General features: G+C 35.1%; 1 protein-coding gene across 2 annotated transcripts in view; it reads left to right on the plus strand.

Annotated features, from left to right (window-relative positions):
* Positions 1-24,567, plus strand: part of NPAS3 (neuronal PAS domain protein 3) — a 591,794-nt gene that overhangs the window by 282,716 nt on the left and 284,511 nt on the right. For both annotated transcript variants that reach the window (XM_030240757.2, XM_030240756.2), the window contains one exon: positions 11,950-12,032. In XM_030240757.2, coding sequence (XP_030096617.1) covers positions 11,950-12,032 — 83 coding nt within the window. The remainder of the gene's footprint in view (positions 1-11,949; positions 12,033-24,567) is intronic.

Consider the following 24,567-nt stretch of genomic DNA (forward strand, 5'->3'; position numbering starts at 1 on the left):
GTTAATTAGGGATTAATTTTATAAATCTTCTTTGGACACAATATGTTTACACAGCAGCCTGTGGTACTTTAGAGACTTGAAGCACTGATGATGAAACAGTTACTTTATCTTTCTTGTTGGGAAAGTTTCATGCCTTTTTAGTACAGCTAGACCTTATTAGGGACTGCATTAACCCATTTACAGCTACTTCCCATTTGCCTTCATTTGACTATAAAGACATACCCTTAGCTCACCTCAAAGTATTATGTGCCAGGAGGTCAAAAGAATATTTGGACCTCACAAAACAAATGGATTGGCAACACCTGTGTTGTGTATGTAACCAGAGCTGTTGAGTCCCTCTTGCCTGGTTAGCTCTGGTTAGAGATAATCAAGTGGTCATAGTAAGTGTCAACTAATTGGTGAACATAAACAAGACACAGCTTTAAAGTTATGTTTTGATTGTCCCTAATTCTTATTTTCAGTTCATATTCTACAAAATTTGATTTCCTTTACTACAAGTATTTTGATTTTCAGTCTATTTCTGCTTTTCACTTTTCCTTTTAGTCATAACTTTTTTTCTGAAGCCATCATTCACCTAACTAAGCCTTTCTCTTCAGAAGCCATTTGTCCATGAGCTGTCACAGCAGTGTCTTTTCCTCTTCCGGCCATGTAGGTGCCTCTTCATTCCTCAGATCCCTCCTCTGCTGTAGAAGATAGACTCAATATTATGACAGAATTATTCTCAGAAAAGTTTGAAACAGATTTTTTTCAGTAATACTTTTGAAAAATTTGGGGCAGTTTTTCTCAATAGTTATTTTTCTCCATCTTATTTGTAGAGAGAAGTAGAATATACCTTGCAGTAATATTCCATTTTTAAGGCAAAGCCTTTGCATTGAAAGACGTGTTTGTTAGTATGCATAGAAAACTTACTGTATTTCTGACTCCTCCTGCTACAACATTGTTGAATGGAATCTTTTTTCTACAAGCAAATTCCTCAGATTTTCAGGTATTATTAACAAAATAAGGTGATGTTTGATTTACAGCAGGCAATTTAAGATAATCAAAAACACCCTTAAGCTATCATTTTCGTAACAAAAAATGTCAGGATTCAAACTGCCTTTCAAGAGATTGCTAAAAGAAACAAGAAAAGTAGATAAACATTATCAGGCATTACTCATTAGTTTTTCTGCAGGATGTATAAAGTTTGTGGGTGACTGAAAAATAAGTGTGTTCTGTGTTGAGTTTGAGCAGTCTTCATTCAACTCTGTATTTTAGTTTAGGTGTCATATCATATTGTGTCCTACTTCAAGAAAAATAATATTGTCCATTAAATTAATGAGCTTGATTTACAAATTACATAGCTGTGTAAATCTAGTTCTTTAGAGGGACTAAGCACAAGGAATATGATTAAGAATTAAAAAGTGATTTTAAAAAGCAGAATTTAAAGGACATTATTTCAGCAAAATCTCAGCTCACAGATTGTGGAATTATTGTATCAAGAAAATTTTTATCTTTATAGCAAATGCATACTTGTATTATATTAGGTTTGGGTATGTATAATAATAGTAATTCTTGAACTAACCAAATGTAATACATTATCAGTATAATTGTAAAATTCTTAAGAAAAAAGAAAAAAAAAGTTTATCAGTGCTAATAGAAAGTGCAAAAGAGCTGGTTTAAAGACAGTGTTATCTTGCAAAACAAAACTTTGCTCCCAAAGTCAAGGTAACCATCTGTGTCCATGTCTAATTCAAGTGCTGTGTTGGGAATGAATTCTGATGCCTTTAAGTTCATTTGCTAAAGAATACTCAAATATCTGGCTACAATAATGCCCTGAACTTTTATGTTTGACATGCTTAAGATATATTTTGGAGGCTGAAAGCCTTGCTTTTACTCTTATAGCCAGACAGGCATGACTTTTTCAGGTAGCAAGTATGAATCTTAGCTTTGATATAATCAAATAAATGTTTTTCCTCACTGCAGAAAGAATCTTGAGCTAAATTAATTCCTGATGCTAATGAATGCAACTCTGATGAAGTGAATGCGGTGTCGACACACGTCTCCTTGGCTGTAGAATTTGCTTCCTGTTTTCTCACTACTAAGCTCTCACTTCTATTACTATTTTGTCTTCTGATTAAACATCTCTTATATTTCCCTGTAAGGCACTCTTCAAAGGCAAAGGAAACTGGACTTTTCCCACATGACTACTTAAAAAGATCATTCAGAAAATGAAGGAGGAAACACCTTGTGCTGGAACTGATAGTAACGTTAACATGTTAACTTATTTTTAATTTATTCCAAGCTCATTCTTCAAAAACTGTATGAATTCTTTTAACCTTAGATAACACTTAAAGACCACATCATATTTCTAGTAAAGATTTGATCTATTCTTCTTACTAGTCTTTGGGATTTCCAAGACATTCTGTTTCCTTAAAAACTGCTGAAACAGATTATTACAAGTAGTAGTGCACTTGTGTACATATGTATTAAGAATACAATCCAAAGTGCTGGAAGTGCTGGAAAATCTTTCCCACAGGTGCTTTGGATTTTTTTTTTTTTTTTTTTTTTTAATATCAAGCAGCAGTGCTTTTGAAAAGAAGCAGTTCCATCTCCCAGTTGCGATGACTTAAGCAGTATTCTAAAGTGTTGTACTACTTCCTCTGAGGTCTGCTTCATTAGGACTTGGGGATTTCCATTGCAGCTTATTCATGGTTATTTTTCAATTTTCAGCAATTCTGAAAAGCTATTTTAGTTCTTAGAAGAGCTCTTGATGAAAATTTCTAGTGAGAAATGGAGAACTTTTTGCAATAGATTTTAAAAATTTGTTGTGGTTCTACTACAGATGGTCTTGGTAATCTCCTTGAATTTCTTCAGTTATTTTTTGAAATCACCAAATTTCTCTATAGTTGCATTTTCTTACAGTCTCTCTTATGAACAGACAGAAGCCGCAGCTGGAAGACAAGTAAAAATAATTGACTAGTGGCACAGTTGGTTCTTACCAGAATCCTCAGTTAATTACATGGTTCATTTTTGGCAGCTGATAAAGATTTCTTCCCTGAAATTGTAGATTGATTTCTGACTTGTATGCAGTCTCATTTCATTTATGAATCTTCATTAAGTCTTTTCTGACTACATCACGAAAAAGAAAAAAAATCTACCAACAAATCCACTACCTACATGTGTCAGTCATAAAGCCAAGTCTATAGAAGAAGTAAAGCTCTAAAGTCACCTTAGAATGAGAAACAACTTTAAGCAGTTGGATTCATTTCAGTATGTCACTTACTCTGGTGGAATAATGATGCATTAGTCAGTAATTGTCTGGTTATATCATAGCTGGATTTTATATTTCAGCAGTGGATGTGGTTCCTGCATTTGCCAACAGCAAAATTTGATATACTTTCAAATTTTGGTGTTCATTTAATATGAGGAGATCTGGGTTTTTTCAGTGTTTTTCTAAGCTAGGTATATGTATGGGTTCTTTTGCTTAGCCTGTAAAACAGAAAAAAGTGAGTGTGGCAGAAGTGCAGGTGATCAAGACCTACAACAGCTTACGTCATTAGGCACTGGGTTTTCTTTCTCACCTGCTATCCTGTAGTGTTCTGCAGCCCCTGTAATGAATTTAAATGACATCTATCAAATGTTAAAATTGTCTTATTTTTAGTGTATGATACTGAGTGTGGAACATATTACCTAGTTCACTAAGATCTAAAGCTGTTCGTTTCTAAAATTATGATCCCCTTGCTGTCAGAAGAGGCTCTATGTATTTCTGAAGGAAATTCTTTAGTAGGTGATTTTAGCCATATAGCAAATGGTTGGCTTCCTGTGCTGACACTTGGCAGGGATAGCATAGTCCTCACAGCATACAGTACCCATTAACAGTGGAATATTGGAATCTTCAAATACTGTGGGTATAACAATAGAGGTTCATAGATAGAATAAAAGTTCATAGAAAGAACTAGACAGAAGCTAACAGAAAGAATGCTAGTTATAAAGCATCTTATTGTTTTCCTTACTCATTTATTTTTTTGTTACCACACGTGAAATAAGTATTTTTTTGTCTGTCAGGAGTTGCATTTTACCCCTGAGCACTGAAAAAAAGTTAAGTATGTCATTAAACTGATGCAGCGAGCCCATCAAATCATGGGAGAAGTATGGCACGAAAAGGGGGATGTGCAAGAAAGCAGACTTCAATATAGAAGGGTCTGGTAGGGGAATCTGGATATGTTTCAGTGTTAGTGAAAACAGGGAAGGATGTGAATTACAGCTTGCCAATTTTCAACACACCACTGTCTAAGGCATAAAAAGGCAATTGTATTGGCTCTAAGTAGGAGCATCTCGCTGTTTCATTCACAGGATATTCTGAAATAACATTGCCAAAATTTAAGACAACAAAAGAAGGGGAGACATAACAAAGCAGGATCTCTTCTTGACTTTCAGAAATATATTACACCTTGCTTCATGTAGATAGAACAGCTTTTTGGTCGCCTTGACATAGTAGTGGCATATGAAAGCCCTGTGGATGGATGGAGCGTTAGATTGGAAGTAATAAGGTTGTGCCTGACTTACCTCCGCATTTGTAGCAGATGTTACAAATGTCATAACATGAACCTTTGGGATCAGACTGGAAAAAAAAAAAAGCAAGACAACAGATGTAGGCCTCTTAGTTTTACCAGCAAGTATAGTCTGACACTATATAACACTGTTCTGACTTGATGTTAATACCCTGTCCTCCTCCTGAGAACAGAACCGGTGACACCAACCATTTCTGTAGCACTGGAGCTGTAAAGGGGTGGCAGCAGTTTTCTTTTCAGAGGAATTTTGATACTAGTTTAAAACTAAGACAATAGAACTGTTATTCCAGTAAGGGTCTTACTGTGATATCTGAATAAGTAATCCAGACTCATCACTCATTTCTTCATGCAATTGTAATGTTTATGCATTTTTTCTGCTGGTAGAGCCCAATGTCTCGGAGTGGACATTTATCTAAAGGACTGATCAATTCCTAGGTTTTTCAGCCCTTGATTCACCCCACCTTTGTGTGTCCCTCTCCCTTGCCTTACCCATCTGTCTCTATTTATCTCTTTTTCTTCCATACTTCTGTGGGAAGCTTCTATCTCACTTTAATTATTTTTCTTCTCCTGAAGAAGAATTGAAAGTATTTGTATTGAATTGAATTGAATTAAATTGAAAGTATTTGTTTTTACTTTCTGTGTTGTCTTCAACACGTTGGAGAGTGTATGAAGTTATTCATTCCTTCTCTATTTCTCACTAGTTCTTGCCAATGTTCCTGAATTTCATGGGAGGGGAATAAAATGAATACAGGAGTATGGGCCCTTGTATTTTTTGCCCTGTGCTTCAATTTAAAGCAGGGGTGATTCCGTCTGCCACATCACTCCCTCAGGTGCTGCCATTCTTGAGCTGGAGGCTTATCCCTCTCCCTGAAGAATTTCATTGTCAGGGAGAAGAGTGGGGGTTCTCCCATGAAGAATTTTAATCACCCTGTCTGTAGCCCTTTTGAAGGAGGCACAATAGTTCCTATAGTAACTACTACAGTGTGGGAGAAAGGCCAGTGCTCCCACCCCCAGTCACAGATGGAGAACTCTCTTTGCTTACATGACTGGAAATTCTTGCACAGAAAAGATTTCATCCTTTACAGTGAACAGAAAAAAAAAATCTCTGAAGTAAACTCTTAAAAGTACATGTGCTAATTAAGAAACAGTGCTAGTTATCATGGAGAGAACACAAAGAATACTTACTTAATTGTTGGGGTTTCTAATTTTAAGAAGTTCAGAAAAGAGGGGGAAAAAAGAGATATTGAGGACTTAAGAAACTTTGTCTACTCCTCCCAGCCACCCTACCCCCACACCCTAAAAACAAATCCTGTGGGAAGGAGCAGACCTATAAACCAAATGAAGGTAATTGGAAAAGGAACAGGCTCCTAAAACAGATGAAAACTTACACTATGACAGTCACTCATCTTCCTTCTTTTTTCCATTAATTTGGAATGTTTCTCAAGGGAAAGACATAATATGTCATCAAATCTAATGATTCCAGTTCAATTAACAATTAATATTCAATTAATATAATAACTTCTGCTTTTTGACAACATTTCAATTTGATCAATTTAATTTATTGAAACTAAAAAAGCTATTAAAAAGAAGTTTAAAAGTATTAACCAGCTTGAATTTGAAAAGCAGGTTTTGCTAAAATTTTTTTTTAATTTCTAGAGAAATTAAAAGTGTTTTTAGCAAATTTCAGAGATGAACTACTGAAAATAATAAAGCACACCTGTAAATGTGTTACATAATACTTTCATTAATTAACCAGTACATTCTTGACAACTAGCAGGCTATTCCATGGAAAGTTTGGGTTTACTTTCTCACCCATGGATTACCCAGTAATGAATTCATGCTCTTTACCAGTGACCAGAAGATGGATATCTAGAATCTGAGGCATTCTTGTACACAAAAATATAGATTTGAAGTGCTATGGTTAGCTTTGCAAGTTGATTCTCATATATTGCATTATACATCTTACATGTAGTCCTTTGTGACAAATTTCTTCTGATACTTTATTGCTGTGATACTTCTTCGGTAATGGCACGGTATTAATGATTCCCATAGCTTTACTAAACTAAGATAAAATACCTTTCCACATATGTTGCAGCTCCATTTAAGATTTATTTCTTCTTCCCATCTGTGAAGGTGGATAAGAGACCTAAATTTTGGATCATATGATGGCTTACAGTGAAGGAACTGGCGCCTTAATTTAATTTCTTTGGATACCCTTTCCAAATCAGAGGGCAACCCCTCTGCTTTCATCATGCTGTTCATCTCTTATCTCACTTTAAATCAGGATTTGAATGTACATCTTGTATACCAAGATGTCCTCAACTTCTAGGCTGAGGGGTTCTCTCCTACTGAAGATTTCTTTCAAAACTTAGAATCAGTCTTAAATTGGATAGCAAGGAACAATCAATAGAAAAAATATTCATCAAAAGGTATTAAACATGAAGTTTTTGGGGTTTTTTAAAAAGCTTCTGTGAATGCTAGCATGTAGAAATACTGGAGTGTAATGTTGGTTACACTTCATCCTTCCCTGAAACTGAATCCTCTGCAGTTCAGTTTAGCCCTGTAGTCAGTGTCTCTGTCTTTTCTAAAACACAGCTTTTAAAAATTTCCAAATTACTCATTATGTCTCCTCAGAAAGCCCCAATATTTCAAGATGACATTGCACCTCTTCCTGTATAACCACTTTGCCAAATTCACCTCCATTTTCTTTCATGAACATTTGGAGTTCGTAGAAATCATAAAAGATAGATTTTCATCTAGAATTTACTCTACACCAAGGAAGATATATTAGAAATTGTATTGTTATTGCAATAGATCTTTCTTTCTACTCTAAAACAACAAAAAAAAGTTATATTCTGGGAAAGAATATTTAAAAGATTATAGTCACACTCATCCTGTGAACTGTTTTGCACATACAATCATCAGGCCACTCTGTTTCTTATGCTCTCTCATCTGACACCATCATGTATTTTGTTGATACCTATGGAGAAAAATATTAGCCAACCCTATGTGAATCTGCTGTGCAATTAGCCTGATATGGTTACATATTTTGTGAATAAAGCTGGTAATTTTCTTTTTTTTTTTTTTTTTGGTGGGGTGTTTATAAACTTTCATATTTATGTAGATCTGCTCAGGCTTTGGTAATTAAAGTCTGTCTGACTTTATTGGCAGTCATAATTAGAGGTCTTCAAGATGACCTCTGGTTTTTTATAATTCTTCAGACAGCAGATTGTCTAAAAGGTTGCAGTGCAGTTGCCCTAAGTCTGCCTCTGCTTCCAAGTGTACAAAAAGTTCTTTTTAGAAAAATCAACACAATTAAATAAAAAAAATATAAGGACTTTGAGGCTAATTGAGAAAAAGCGTTTAGGAGTAAATAAAGGTTAAGGGAAAAGACTTTTTAAGTTCAGTTTAGTTTTTAAACTATTATTAAAGCAACAGAATTTTAAAACTCTTTGTTTGAATTTTCCAACACTTTCCACAAAAGCAGGTTATGTTGAGAGATGTCATGCAAAGTCTCACAGGAGTTTTTAAGGGGAAAATGATAATTGTGCTCATGTGCTGCTCTTCCGTTCCTAGTGATCAAAGAATACTGCTTGTGCTTTATTAGAACTCTGTCTTCACCAGGAGAAGGGCATAGTGAACGTCAGTCTTTGGTCTGTACTCCCAGACCTTAGGGCTGTGTTCAAGAGGAAATCCTTCCTTTACAGGATGCATCGAAATCTTTGTTAGGCAGTGTATGTTTTTCTTTTCCATGGTTTCCCACTTTTTGTAGCACAGTTGCAAATGCTCTTGAGGTTGCATTAAACATGCTTAGACTGCCCCCAAGACACTCTGAAAGGGAGGTGGCTCTTCCTTCACCCCATGCATAACCAGATTAGTCATTGAGGGAGGAATTTTAAAGAGGAACTAGTGAAAAGTTAGAATTTGGTTTTTTTATGGAATAATTTCATGTCAGGAAGACATGTCAGTTTGGATAGTAAAGGTCATAGTCCAATGCCATGGAAAGTAAAACATTTTCATAGACAGTTTCTTCTGCTCTAGCACTACAAAGTGCACACGTGAAAGCAATCTTTCTATCTTCCTGTCACTATTAAAAGTCAGTGTTTAGTACAAATATTGTTTCAACCAAGCTTTTGATTAATTTATGCATTCATGTGTTAAATGTTTTCAACTAAAAGTAGGCAATACAAAATATGACTACGTGTGAAAAAGTCTATTCAGAGATGTTTGTTCACACTGCTAAAATTGGAGAAGCTTGGAAGAATTTTACCTGGATTTGGAACTTGTTTCCATTGTTACTCCTTCTGGAGTTTGGTACACATGCTTCAGCCTTCTTCACCCTAATTTCCCCTGCTTCCTGAATCTCAAAAAAATAAATTTATTTCATGCATTCAGTATTTTGTTTCTGTAAAGAGTCTGCATTTAAAAACGGAATCCACATTTTTTAAACAAATGTGCATCCACACCTTTAGGTCTGTGAAGGTTGCTGAGCTACTTTGATTTATAGATTTTTTTGAAATAAATCTTAAATCTTTTGCTTTTCAAGTTTTCTGTGAGTGGCTGAGCTGTGGCTGCTGATGGTTCCATCCACAGGGTGAGAGATTTAGATGACTAGCTGTGGTTTGTGTAATGGAAACCAGTTCAGTATTTATAGTTTATGTTTTGAAATTTTAGTATAAAATAACATTGGGCCTGCTTTTTAATCCAAACATTTCAGTCTATGTCTTCCTTTCATCTGTTGGAATGCCAACAATATTCATTCAATACAAATAAGAGGTTTTGTGCTGTGACTGGACTGTGAGATTGCCATGTTTCTGAAAGGTATCAATGTGGTATGCACTTATATACCCAAAAAAGCTTTTTTCTTCTGCTGCAAATAGATATCAAGGAAATTTGAAAGCTCAAGTAAGTAAAATAATAAGACAATGAATACAGATGACTAAATAATTTAAGTTTCCCTTGTTCTATATTTGTCTCAATATTCTTGTCTTATTCCTCAAAATATAAAGAATGATAGTTATGGAAATGCATGAAATAAGGTACATATTTAATATTTATTAATTTATCAAAAAAGAGTTGCAGCATTGCTACCAGAAACATAATTGTTTTCTGTGTAACTCATTACGTGGTCGTAAAATTAGGAACTGTCATAAGAACTCTACATCACCTGGCTAAGAGCAAGACACATAAATCCAAGAGTTCTAGTGCTATAAAAATGTCTGTGAATTGAATGGCATGAAAGTACTACAAGATATTTGTCTGTGTGTGTGCTTGCCACAAGCATGCAGTCATCGATGGAGGATTAAGCTGACAAATTTTAAAGCTAAGATCTGACCCTTTCTTGTTTGCTAGTTAACTCACTGACCTTAAAGTGATTTCATTTGAGGTATAGAACTGAGGCTACCATTTGTGAAGGACTGACGGCTTACCTGTAAGTGTCATTTAAGGTTCAAGATACTGTTTTAAAGAGGGCTGTGCTGACTTCAGGCACTTCATTCAAATTATGATACTTAAATGCTAGAGCCCTGCAATTGACATCATAGAATTGGATTCAATATGTGATGGATACACTTTAAAATGGCAACGAAGGGATATGCGCAGGAAACAGAAAATTAATTGAAAGGTAAATTCCAAATGGTGGTGTGTTCAGCCAATGTGTGGAAAACATGACACAGTCTAGCTGGAAGAATGAAAGGACCTAAAGGATTTCAGGGAGGGCTTGCAGGTTTACAGGTTGAGGGATTTTTTGGTCCTTGCAATGCTCTTATGGAGACTACTATGAAGCAATGTCTAGCAAAGCAAAACTGAACTTGCTTTTTTGTTTCTGATGGAGTATAAATGAAATAACTGTACAAAGCATCATGCTGACAGCAATCATGATCAGAATTCTTTAAATCTTTACAGTGCTATATGTTTTGTTTAGTCCCACACCTTAAGATAAAGTTAATACAGTGTTGAAGAGTTTTCTTTCAAGGTACTAGTGTCTATGTCCTTGAATATGAGAAAAGAGGAGGACTTAGAAATCCCAGCTCTACAGCAGTCTCCATTTGTAATTATGAGCTATTGCCTGAATCTATTAGCTACGAAGCCACCTGTTTGCTCAGTATAAATAGCTTAGAATTTCCTGCGAGGAAATTGCATGAAACATCAATAAGAAATGATATTACATTTTCAGGTCAATATGACTACCATTACTTGGCATTTATCTTTTCCTACTGATATCATGTTTGGCAGCCAGTATCATAGAAGACTTAGAAATTGTTGCCCTGTGTTTTGCTTCGCTCATGTTAAATTGGCCTGTTCAGTAATGGCAGTCATTCATTCTGCTTGTTTTAGCAGATCCTTGATATTTCATTTTTCTTATCATACACTGTAAAGACAGCAATACATGGAGATGGACTAGTGCTATGATGGTTTCAGAGGCATTAGTCTCTCATCAGGGTCTTGGGATGTAAATGCTTTTGTACACACCTTAGAAGGGTGCAGAATGAACTTTGCCTCTTCTCCCTGCTGTGGATATGCCTGATTGTGTCACTGAGGCAGGAAAGGGAGCTTCCTGCAGCCCTGTGCCATCTTTTCTGTGCTCTGGCTTTCTCTGTTCTTGTGGGAAAGGTAGCCCAGGCCTGAGAAGAAGCCTCAGCTTACAGTAGATGGCTATATTTGGTTATATGCAAACTTAATTTCTGGCTTTGTGTTCCTGGCATACAGAGTTTAACAGAATATTAGTTTTGCTATTTCTCAGCCTTTTTTGTAGTCACTGCTGCCTTTAAAGCATAACTACCTATTAGTCACTTTGTACTTTTAAACAGTATAATTTAGACACTGAAGTTTCAAGTACCTATTCCAGCAACTAACATGGATATCTGGGATACTAAAATACTTCTCTACACTGAGGAGAACTTTGATTTGAATGCTAGATGTATATATAAATGTTGGCTTTTTAACGTTATGCTTATTTCATTTCAGTTTCAAATAATAATAAGTTAAGATAAACCTCTCAGATGCTTAGTAGAATAAACTTCCTAATTCATGAGTAGTATTTAGTTCTTATCCCCATGTTTCAAAACATTTACAATATGTGTAGCCTCTTTTTCAATAGTATTTTCCACTAAACTCTGCATGCTTTCATTCCCGTAAGCCTACAGGGATTTGAGATATATCTGAACAAACAAGTAATTTCCAGATTCATTGGACACTTGAATAGGTTGGTTTTTAAAAATCTTCAAATTTGAGTCTTAAGTTACACATTAAATTACCAAATTTATATACTATGTAGAAGGCAAAATTTAAATTAACACCAGTGTATTAAGATGCAAAACATTTAAGGGGTTAATGTCAGTGATGAGGATGCATGAGAACTAAATGTGCAGACCTTGCAACATAACTGTTTTTTATTCAGTTATAGGTGCTCAGCGCAGGAGAAGTCCCAGTGCCCTTGCCATTGAAGTATTTGAATCACATTTGGGAAGTCATATATTACAGGTAAAAAAATGGCTTTTCCAAGTAAAATCAAAATATCTACCTAGTCATATTTCTGCCAATAATTTGAATAGTATTGTTGCCAGCACTTATATTGATGAGATTATTTTTTTTAATGCTCATATTTCTTCTTTTTTGAAAGCCCATAATTGGGAGACTGTTAATGAGAGGGAAGGCAAGTGTTGTTTTAGCTGAATCACAATATTTTGTTGTTTAGAATTGTGCAGTAGGTGTTTGCTTGCAAAATGCCCTTATGTATTTGTGTGAGTGTGTGTACGAGCCAGTATTTTGTGTTGGTGATTTGTCTTATGTATCAATTTAGGGTTGGGGTTTTTTCCCCACTTTGGTTTATGAGCACTACTTTTCTCCATGATATCCCAGTTGTCAAAATTATGCAGCGCAAATTTGGAGCAATCTGCAGAGATTAAAAAATGAATAGAAGCATACCTCTCAGGTGTCCTTAGATGTGGGCTGAAAACTGGTCTGCTTTGTCAAACAAGTTTGTCACATGGCACAAGCCATCATTTTCCAGGAAGACTCAACTGAAAAACGATGACCTGATGGAAACATTCTTGTGCATGATTCATTTTGCCAGAGTTACTACAGCCTTTCTTAGAAGTGATCAAATGTGATCAAATGTGGAGTACAAGCAGTTAAGAAGAAAATGTGCCTTGCAGTAAGGCAAACCCAGCCCTATGGAAATAAAACCCACACAGTCTTTTCTAAGTGTGGCACTGCTCTTATTTAGCAATGTACACAGCTTCTCAATGCAAATATATTGTCTGGTGTATTATCTTTTGAGAGGTACGAGAGAGGTAAATTAGGATATTATCATGAGAAATATTCCACTTAATTTGAAATGATTGAGAGCTATCTCTGTACTAACTCAGCTGTGGTATTCAACAGCACTATAGATAATGTCAGAATTTTCACATCTTTATAAAGTAACTAAATGCAGAATAGCAACAAAGATAATTTTAGGAAAACATTAAATTAACTAGTAGAATTAATTTCTCTTCGGAACAGGAATCATGAATGAAATGATTTGCTCAGTTGTGCACTCTTGGCAGAGGTCTAGGTCAAGTTTTTGATTCTGTAAGCAAATACTTTTGTTGTAGTTATTGTGTCAGAGATCTGCACCAGTATCTACAGTACTGTGTTTGCATACTAGGCAGGAACACTGCTATGTTGTCTCATATACGTAGAAAAAAATGAAGAACTAGCAGTTTTATGATATTTCCATTTATGTAACTTGTCAGTATGTTGAGTGTGTAAGCATATCATATATCCTAAAGGTATGGTTTTTACATTATTGATAACTCATATATAAATAAAACCTCATTGAGACTGATTTATTTACACTTTTTAGGTATTAAGTATGACTCTTATAGATGAAAATGAAAATACCTAGGATGGCCACTTTGAAAACTACTTGATATTTGAGTTTTTCACTTACTGTGTATTAAAACAATTAGTGAATTTCATACTTGTTTAAACTAGATTCCAGTTATAGATTTTTGGGTTGGGTTTTTTTTGGTTTTTTTTTGTTTGTTTGTTTGTTTGTTTTTTTGTTTTTTGGGGTTTTTTTAGGTTTTTAAAAATTTATTTGCTGTAACTTAAGGTGTTTTCAGGACATAACTTCATACTACTACTACTAAAAATCCCCTTGTATTCTCAAAACTCAGGATTTAAAATCAAAAATACCATCAGCCTTGTATTGAATATCTGTTGAGGTGGGGCCTTTTCAAAGATGATGCTTTTATCAAAGTACCTCCATGAATCTCTCAGTTGATAATAGGAAGTTCCACCCTGATATTTGCGAGATAGACTCTTGACAATGGATAAAAGACAATACGAATTAATAGTAGTGACAGGTTTATCATGATTTTTTTAAGATTTTGTCTTATTTTAGCAGAGCAATCAACCCTTGGAAAGAAAACCTGGGTCATGCATTCAAACGCGCTGCTTCTAAACAGGAACTTCAAAGTACTGCCTTGTGGTCTAATAGGTAGAAATACAATCACCAGAAGACAATATGGTTTTTAAAACAACAATTGGATCGATTTAGTGGTGGAATACAATTCTAAAGTGTTCTCACCTAGTCTGCTACTCACAGAAATTATTTTCAAATGAGTACCATGATAAGCATTGTTTGCAAGTGAAGTAAACAGCCTTGATTATACCTTGGGAATTTTGGTTCCAGAGTCTGCTATCTGAAGAATTTGAATTAATAGTTGTGCAATCCCTTTTGCTATTTGTATTTTAAAGAGTTGGTCAAGTGTAAGCTCAGAAGTTAAGGACCTCTCTAATCTTTTTAGTATTTTGATACTTCAAAATTTATTGATAGACAGATATGCATAATACAGTACATTTTAAAAAGTGAATATAAATTTATTTAAAAAGTTTATTTAAAATGACATTACAAAAACAGAAATGGAGGCACATCTTATGATATTTTTACATTTTGAGTCTACAAGTGTCAGTCATATCTAGGTATACATTATATATTAGTCATGTCCATACATATTAAATTCATGTATTTACATATAATGCTTAGTCAACATTGAATAAAGAATGCCTTCATCCATGGTTTTTTTTTTTATTATTTAGGAACCAAATGTTTAAATACTGCTTAACTGATGATTGATATAGGTACTAAAGATTTTCTCCCATATGCAGTTAAGTGCAGAAAACAGAAAAGTAAAACTCTACCTGTCACGAGAAAAATAAAAGTTAAAAAGTTATAGAGTTTGGTCTGAGATAGCATTTGTGCCCAGGGACCGTACAGTTAAATCTGTTCAGTTAATGGCAGACTTCATCAACTCCAAAAATAATCAACACCCTATTAACTTTACGTCAATTCAGAGATGAAAAATTGAATAAAAACCCTGATAAAAGGAAATTTAATACTTTTAAAGGGCTTCCTTTGAGTAAGACATCTTTGCATTTGTCCTTTGTACAAATCTAGATATGCAAAGAGGCTTATACTTTGCTTACATGTGAAATCCGACCCTCGTGCACAACCTCATGGTGAGAGTGGTGGGGCCCTAGCACCGGCTGGCCAGAGAATCTGTGGCTGCTCCATCCCTGGCAGTGCTCAAGGCCAGGTTGGATGGGGCTCTGAGCAACCTGGGATAGTGGAAGGTGTCCCTGCCCGTGGCAGGGGGTTTGGAAGTAGGTGATCTTTAAGGACCCTTTTAACCCAAATCAGTATAAAATTGTATGAGTTTATGTCAAAAAATCTCCAAGCCAGAGCTGATTGCTGTAGATCATGCTGTAGATCTTTCCCAGTGGTAAGTTTGAAGCCAAAGGCACTATCCAAACTCTGTGCTTGTGGAAAAAAAGACACCACAAAAGATGACTGCTCCAACAATATTACATCAGAATCTTTATGTCAGTGTAATGTGTTTTAAATGTTTTCCAAGTAAAATTACCTGAATTATGAATAGTAAAGTGGAATGTAATGGAGGAGAAAAGTAGATAATGGCAAGATGTTAATTAATTTTTGACAAGATTTTTGATTTGCCAAATTATAGGCTTTGTTTTTCTTGTCTTGTGCGTTCTTTTTCTTCTGAAAAGTGGTATAACGAGAATAGACAACTTCTGTTTTATATTTCTGAATATATATCTGTATATCAATTAAATCCAGCAAAAAAAAAATATTTCTGTTACCTAATATTAAAAATTTGGCTTAAATTGGTTGGAAAAATTAGCAAGATTTTAATCAATTTTTCCGGATTTCTGGATTTTTTTTCTGTAACTTCATTGCTATTGAGAAGGTGTGAAAAAGGGTCAGTAACCCCATAGCCTTCTTATAATCAGGAATGATCAGGAAATGTAGAACTAAATATAGAGAAAAGGGAAAGTTAGTGAATATATTTGCATATGCAAATTAGCTTAATTGATACTGCTTGCCTCTACAGGGATTTTTCATTACAAACTGGAGTGCTACATTGTTCAGCTCATATTGAGTAATTTAGTAACTAATGAGACCAGTTTGCACTAATTTGCATATGATAAATGAGCTTAATTGCAGTAAATAACTTGGAGGCATAATTACTTAATTTTCCTGTGTTGCATGGCTTTTAAGTTCACGTATGAACAACTCAAGATAATTTTGCATATTTAAATTAGTTGCTTTTAAAATTCTTGAACAAAAAAGAACACACCTTACAATTTGAACTGTAAAACAATTAAAAGTATAATGTACATTATTTTCAAAAAAAAAAAAATATTTTGAAAATATATGTTTCTTCCTTTAAAAACATCAGTGCCTTTTTAAAAAACTAAATATTTGGAATTAATCACAATGAAGTAGCTTTTAAGTCAGGCCAGGATGGAAGGATGGTATAGGTAATCATAATAGGAATGTGGATCTGAACTGTAGTGAACAGTACGCATTTTGTATTTCTGCATACAAGAGTGATAACTTTCATAATTGCGTTCTTTGCTTCAGTAGTGCCTATCCTACTGTTAAGAAACTAACACTTCCATATAGCATTATGTACATATTACAGACACAGTAACTTGGACACTAGTTGTCTTAGATAGTCTATACTGTGCTACCTCAGTTTGTGTGAAGCAATCCTTATAATGGTCACATACTGAAGTGTCAGTGCAACAAAAATTGTATCCTTTTCTTCATTTTGTGGACGTGTTCAATTGTAAGCACTGACAACTCTTATGATGTAGATTTGTACAGTGAGTTTCAAAACACGCAAACAAAAACAAAAAACACAAACAAAACATAATCCAAAATCAAACTAATCAGAAGACCATAGTTAACTTCTACCATGTCCCTAAAGTTATTACACATTAGATAATTTTGATACATTTGATAGAATTGAACTAGACAGAGAAAAAAGCCAACTACCAATCTCATTTATTCCCGTAGCAAGATCTGTTGTGCACCCGTGATTTACACGTGGATGACAATTACTGAATTCTCCTCTGTTCCATAAAGGTCCCCACCTACCTTCCTAGAAGCTGGAAGAATTTTTGAATGTTATCTTGGAAATTTTATGAGACTTTCATTTTCCTTTTGTGCTGTACTTTGTGTTGTATCTTTCTCTCCCATTAAGTATTTTGTGGTGAGCAAATGTCTTTTGCAAGCTTATTGCAGAATCAGATTCAATGAGAGAAGAAAAATCAGGTTCCCATTAAGATCCAAGGAAAAGCAACCTCAGTGAAAACAATCTGACCCTATAGGTTGTATTCTTCATTGAGTCAAAATTCACAAACTACAAACCACTTAACTTTAATGAACTGGGTAACAATGTACAGAGGAAAGCTGTAGTGGATGTCTAGTTGTGTCAAAGATGATCCAACAAAGTCATCTGAAATTTGCACAAGGCCTGTAATCCCTTGTTTTACTTCCTAGAAACTTCTGTATCACCACAGCCTTGATCATGGAATGTCACCCTAGAATGGGAGCAGAATTTGAGCTCCTTGGAAGCTAGAAATGGCTCAGATGCTGCAATTTGGCTTTACCCCATGCAGTAGTTCTGGACTCTTCATGCATGAAAGGCAGTCTTGGTTCACATGCATTCCACTCCACTGGAAGCCTCTGATGGTGGATGGAACTTCAGAGAAGATTTAATTTTACCTCATCCTATAGAGAAGCCATGGGCTACTAAACCCATTGATATTATTTTAGATTTTCTTTATTTAAAGTCAACAAATAAGCAAACCACCCTCATCCTATGGATGTAAAAAGCCTAATGAATTGCTAGTATTGTGAACAATCGAATAATGCTTCTCATCCTAATAGTTTGAGATTCTTTTTCTAACTATTTTTATTAATGTATCCAACACTGTAATAACAAGACTAACATGAAGCTGTAGAAATATAATATGTTTGTCAATTTAGTGTACTACTGTGCTTCAGAGAGGGGCCCTTATTAATTGTGAGGTAAATGTGCAGATGAACACAATTTCTGTGGCTTCTTGTGTATCATTCCAGGTGGTGCCAGTACCATACAGAGTAGTTGAGTCATTGGTTTGTTCTCTAGAGAATGTCAGATGAGCTTAAATTTCTCAGGAAAGAGGAAAATTAATGTTTGTTCACTCCAAGGGAGCATTCTTAACAATTTTCTGTTTGCAGGTAGCTAGTACCCCATCCACCTGCACTCCTAAAGTGAAGTAAAGCTGTCTCCACAATTGTGCTCAAGGGGCTGAGCCCATCCAACTCTTCGAGCTGTGTAATAGCTGCAAATAACAGATTGAACCATATTTGTTATATTCTCAGAAGTACTCAGGGTCACAGGAATGATCAGCTGAATGCAAACAAAGATTGTTAATATCTCAGTAGTTACAAAATAAAAGGTTTTTTCCCATCTTCAGCCAGAAAAATTGGAAGTTGTTATCAGGAAAATGTTTTCACATACTCCTCAAGTTAATGCTGTTTTATCATCCAGTTTGTAATTCAGTGTTATCAAACACAGAAGGTGTAGAATGAAATACCAAATCTGAAGGGAGCTTTCATACCATTTCTCTGTTGTCCAAATGGTTCTTGTCCTCCATTTCTGCACTATTTTTGTAGAATTATAGACCTGCTTTTTGAAACGATGGTACTGAATTAAGCTTTCTAGACAAAAAGTGGAGAGAATCCACTCTACAGTTTCCCTACAGTATTTAATCATGTTTGGAAGATGTTGCTATTGATACATAATAAATAGATTAGAATATACTGAGACAATGACTCAATTAATTTTTGAAAAAATAATTTTTCACGAGAGTGTGTGAGTAAAGTTTTCCATACATTATAAATATGTGTGTTGAGCAACCAGTTTAGATTGGGCAAAATTTTTGAAAATGTCTATTTAAGGCAAATTAGAGAACAGTAAAGAGAGGAAGTTATTTACATTTTTACAGTAGTGAACAATTGTGGATAGTACAGGAGTTGCACACAATTAACAGTGTAATGGAGAAACAGAACTTTCTCCTGAAAGGAAAAAAGAACTCAATACTTTGCCTCAGAAGCCCATTGTTAGTTAAGTATTAAAATCAGCCGAGCGGTATGAATAATCATAAGGGAATGAGATACAAAGTTCTAAATTTTTTCTTTCCCCACAAATGTTGTGTAAAACTTTGTAGTGTTTTAATTAGATAGAGGCAATACAAAAAAACAAAAAACAACAGAAGTTGACTGGCTGGGCTATAGCTGAGTGGAAGTCTCATTTTTTCCAATATTTGAATTATTATAGGGAGTCCCATCTGACAAGAAATTTTAAAAAGTGGGAAAAGAGACAGGAAAGTGTTGGAGTCCTATAAAATATTAGGGAGAAGATTTATCTTCTCATTTACTATTTTCAGTCCTTCTGAATATTACATAATGAGGTTCTCTCTGTATAACACTAGTCAACACAGAAATGGTGACACAAGACTAAAGGTGAGGAAGCAGCAGATGGTAGTACTGATGGAGGATTTTTCCAGGCTGTAAAAGGTGTCAGGAGAAAAGACTTCTACTGGCTTGGAAATCTGAGAAGGGCAATTGCTAATGATGATGTCAGCAGTACACTTTCTGAGAATGAAGAAGACTGTTCAGCTTCTTGTCTGCATTGGGTTAAAGGGGTAGACTGCAAACTGACACATGTTAGCATGTGTCAAAGGCAGACGAAAAGAGGAAAATGTGAAAAGGCTGACAAAACTAAGAGTGTGTTGGAGAGCACAGATCTATGCTGTCTGAAATTAAAAATTTTTGGGATGAAGTAGAGGTTAAGTTATGCAACAGTAGCCAAAAATAAAGTTGAAATTAAATAGATTAATTAAGAGGGAATAGTGGTTGCAGATCAAACCACTCAGCAAAATTTACTAAACTTTCCATTGGCAAAGAACAATTCATAAATGCAATGAGATAAAACAAATAAAAGCAAGTCAGAACTGAATGTTTGTAGATTATATAAAAATTCTATGAGGGAATGATTTTTATAGGACATATATTGAGTCTACTTTGTTTAATTAAATTTTGAATTTGAACCTCCTAATTTTTAAGTACAGCCTATATTTATGAGTTTTCTTCCTGACATTAAGTGTCATCCAGAGAGATTGGGTACAAAACCAAAGGGAACACCAAATGCTCTCAACAAAATTCAGTCCAGAAACAGAACAAAGGGGAAGAAAAGGCATTTATTTAATCTACATCTCTATCCAAAATCAAAAGCATTTAATATGCAATTATGTTTTCTCTAGAATAGTTGATGATTATACAGTTCAATTTAGTAATCCCAAAACAGAGATATAACAGTAAGAAATGCTGTAGTGCCTTAGTATAAACAGAACAATGATGGATTTATGATGTAAGAGATTGTATATATCTAGAAAGTATAACTTTCTAGAAAAGATGCAACTCTAATTGGACCGGTCCAAAGAATATTAAATTAGGAACAAAATCTAAAAAAAAAAAAAAAAAAAAAAACAACAGCAAGGGAGGAGACTATCAGCATACTAAATGCTGTTTTGAGGAAAGATAGGCACGCAATCTGTGCTTGGAAGCAGTAATTTGGGATGACATGAAAACACCCCACCCAAACACAGTTTAAAGGCAGGAGGTCAGTGTAAATGCTGAAATGTTGTGAAAAGAGTCATAGGACTCCAGTAAGAAAAGATTACTACCTTACTTTGAAGTGTGCTTTTCCAGGAATGAGGCATCTCCAGTAGCTACTTTCCCCTTATATGAGGATAATGTTATTTCATCTTTCTGCTTCTTTCTGTAAATTTCTATAAAATCTGCCTAGGAATCTGTTCATGCTTGATCAGCAATCACTCCTCAAGTACTTTCTAGATTGACAGTCTTCTCAGATCATACTCTTGTCATAAAAGGGCAAACTCTTATACTTGATGTTAATTTATTTAGAAATTTAGAAATCTAATTGTGCATTTTGTACTAGTTTAAGTAATTCAGGGTAAAGATAAGTAATTGAAGCTGAAAGTAGGCAGAAAAAACTCTCTCAGAAATTTTAATGTTGTGGGCCTCTATTCACTGTTGGATGCTCTTTTGCACTTTAAACATGTGTAAATGCCACTGCATGCTATGATATGGCTCTGGTGTTACACCAGTTTAAATTATAACAGAGGTTAACTTGATACATTGCATGATTCTAAAAAGGGCCAGGAACAAAGGCTAGATCAGAATCTGAAAAGGTTAAAGGAGTTACACAGACAGCACTGTTACAAAGGACATCTCAGGTCCATTAGCTGGAACACATAGCAAGAGAATTTCCTGGGTTCAGGAGACTCAAAAGGTGCTAATTTGCATACTCCAATTTGTCCCAGTCATAGCAAATGCATCAGATTGACTCCATAAGGGCAGGGCTTTCAGTCTGGACTTATGGCAAAGGTACAGCATCTGAGCACTTGCTGCCCAAGGGGTTATATGCTAAAAGGAGACTGGGGAGGTTTGGGAAACAGCAAATTGTTTTGCAATTGGAGCTTGGAGCATTACACTTAAACCTGCATTTCATATGGCAACTATATATATAGAAGCATGCAGTTTCATTTAATAAAAAAATATTTGATCTGAGCAGAACATGTACACATACAGCGATGTGTCATTTAATTCCTGAGAAACTATTTGAAGAAAATGACATATCTCAGTCCTGCTTGCTGACCATTTTGTTGTCACCTGCTGAGTGTTGTCATTTCCATAGCCAGTGGGCTGTATTGAATCAAACAGAGGGAATAGGTCATTAAAAGAAATGGAGGAGTTTCTGCAGCCTGTAGAAGATGGAGGATTTTTTTCTTCAGTACATCAACAGAACTCTAATGGAGTCTGCATTCAGTTATGATTTGGGGTTTTGCCTTATATTTCTCAGAAGTAAGGTGGCTTGAAAAGTATAGACAGCATAAACTAATGTGTGGGTTCACCAGGAAGAATTATACCTTCTATGATGTTTGTAAAGATATAGGGGAGGGCAAGTAAGTGTCCTTGTTTCAGGAAACTTTTTTCATTTTTTTTCAATCACAGCATTTATCAAGGAAGGAAAAGAGTCTTGATTTTATATAAATAAATAAAAATGGGGGAAAGTGCATTTCATGGGCATGCTGAGCAAGTTAACTGATATTTTTCTTCACTTTTTTGGAAACATTGATGACAGTTTCCAAGATTTCAAGTATTTCTCATTTCAGGCCTTGTAAAAAATAAAGCACTAGAAAAAGGCTTTAAACATCATTTGTACTCCTCTGCAATGGATGTGAAGGGCAGCACTCTGTGCCCTTTTTTCACCTGGGAGCTGGGAAAGGGTAGGGTTTTAGACTGCATACAGAAACCCTTCAATGGATCATGGACAGCTGAGATTCATGTGAATGCTGTTGTTTAAGGCTGCCTTTAGCTCTGAATAATTTTATCACATCAGGTATCTGCTAGTCACTTTTTGTTTGTTTGCTTGTTTATTTGTTTCCAACTGTGAGGCCTAAATAAATAGAAAATTAACTAATGATATGGAACCTATGTGTTCAAACCTCCCCAGTGCTATAAAAACTAAAGATTTAGTTCTGTTTTTCCTGGATTTACTTGGAAAGTGCAACCACCTTTACAGACTTTTAAGTACATAACATTTAAGGGAATACAAATATTGTTGAAATAAATGAGTTGGGCTTGTAGAGCATACTCTCTGTTCTGAAGTATATTATCTCAAAAGTTCATTAAATGGTTGTTTCTATTAGTTGCTGCTAAAATGTCATTGTATTAGAATTTCTACCTGTACAGAAATTATAAAAAAAAACTATGGAAAAAAAGATAACATTTCCACAAATGAAGCAGTTATGTGTAATTACATGGTATCACATTGAGGCACACACACACACACATAATAAGGTCACAAAAGCTGCAAATTGGGGCTGGACTGTCTTCGTTAATTTTGCACAGCACTCAGCCAATGAATTTTCTCCTTTTATACTTTTTCTATTTTAAGGAGATTCCTATTTATATATGTACCATTTTAGATTACTGTACAACTATACCTCTTTGATAGAGTGTCACAGAATTCAGGTTTGATATAATGCATTGTAAATTGCATCCTACATATTTAGTATAGCTTGGGATTTAAAGTGTGTATCATTGGATTGCTTTGCACTTTGTTTTTGTTATTCTGTTCTTCCCTTCAATTTTATCTTCTGCTCAACATGAAGATTTTAATCATTATGCTTTTATTCTTTGGGGATTTTTAGCACAGAGGTGGTGGATTAGCTGCCTTTAATGCATACGTTAAGGAGAAAGAAATATTTGTGATGAGTGTATGTCTATGTCTAGAGTTCAGAAGTCTTCCTCACAATGCAGGAGTCCTACTGTAGAGAACAGTTGTTATAGAGGATACCTTAGCTGTAGGAGATGTCACCTAGCCCATTGATAGGCCCATTTGGCTTTTTGCTCTTCCAAAAATAACATCAGGTGAAAAGATTTGAAGGCACATACTGATGCCTAGAGAGGCTACCTGGAAAGGAGGCTGGGCAGAGTTAAAGGAATAAAGTAGGTGTTTATTAGAAAGGCCTTCAAAAGATTCACCGTGGGCAGTACAAGAGCCCAGCTGTGGCTCTACCCAGGATGGACAACTGGTCATGAGTTTTCACACTTTTATAAGTTTGGGTCCATTTAAATACTGGGGTTAATTGTCCAATTACAGTTTCAGGTTATGAAGTCCCATCCTCACAGATTGCTCTCCTCAGTTTGCTGTTGTTAACACTTTTGGGGCCTGAAGCTGCAATGGTGTCCTTGGTTCTCAGGCTGGAAAAGGATTGTTTTGTCCAACTAAACTGTGAAGAGAACTTGCTGACACTTTACATGAAGTTCAGGGTTACACACTAAGGCTGCACAGAATCTGAAAAATATGAAAGCAAAAACTTAAGGTGTCATGCTACCAGTATGGGACTGGTTGTCAGCTTTCTTCAGGCTAACAGAAAATGCTTCTTAGTTCACAGCATAAAAAAGTGTTAGTTTTGTTGAAAATTAATTAAACAAAGTTGGTGTTTTATTGTAGCCCTCATATGTAACAGAAATGTGGTAGACAATCTCAGATTTCCTCTGTACAGTCTTGAATAAGGTAATTTACAGATGATATTTAACTTGAAAGTCTGGAAAGTATGAGATTTAACTTGAAAGTCTGGAAAGCAACCAGATGAGATTTAACTTGAAAGTCTGGAAAGCAACCAAAATTTTACATAAAAGATTTTTATTTCTCTCATGGTTCATTTCAAGGCTTAATTCTGGACAGTATACGGGTCAGCATGCAATTCTGGAAGTAAGAGTAAGCCCTCTGTTAATTCTGAGAAAATGTTTGAGACTTGAAAAGGTATCATTGAAGGGCTGTCCTGCTAAACTTGTCATCTCATTTCTTGTCCTCTCTCTCAAATAAATTTTATATCTACATGTCTGAAGCAGTAATGATCGAGGCAGTGGTTTTCATCCTTTACAAATTATGTAGCCAAGCAGAATCAAATGCTTAATATGATTCAAATTTCCAGGAATATAATGTTGTATTAGTGTGTCAAAGCAAGAAAAAAATACTTGGTTTTGTTTATTATAAACCCAAACTTAACATCCTCA

This window comes from Serinus canaria, chromosome 5 (assembly GCF_022539315.1).
Source record: "Serinus canaria isolate serCan28SL12 chromosome 5, serCan2020, whole genome shotgun sequence".
Classification (NCBI taxonomy): Eukaryota; Metazoa; Chordata; class Aves; order Passeriformes; family Fringillidae; genus Serinus; species Serinus canaria.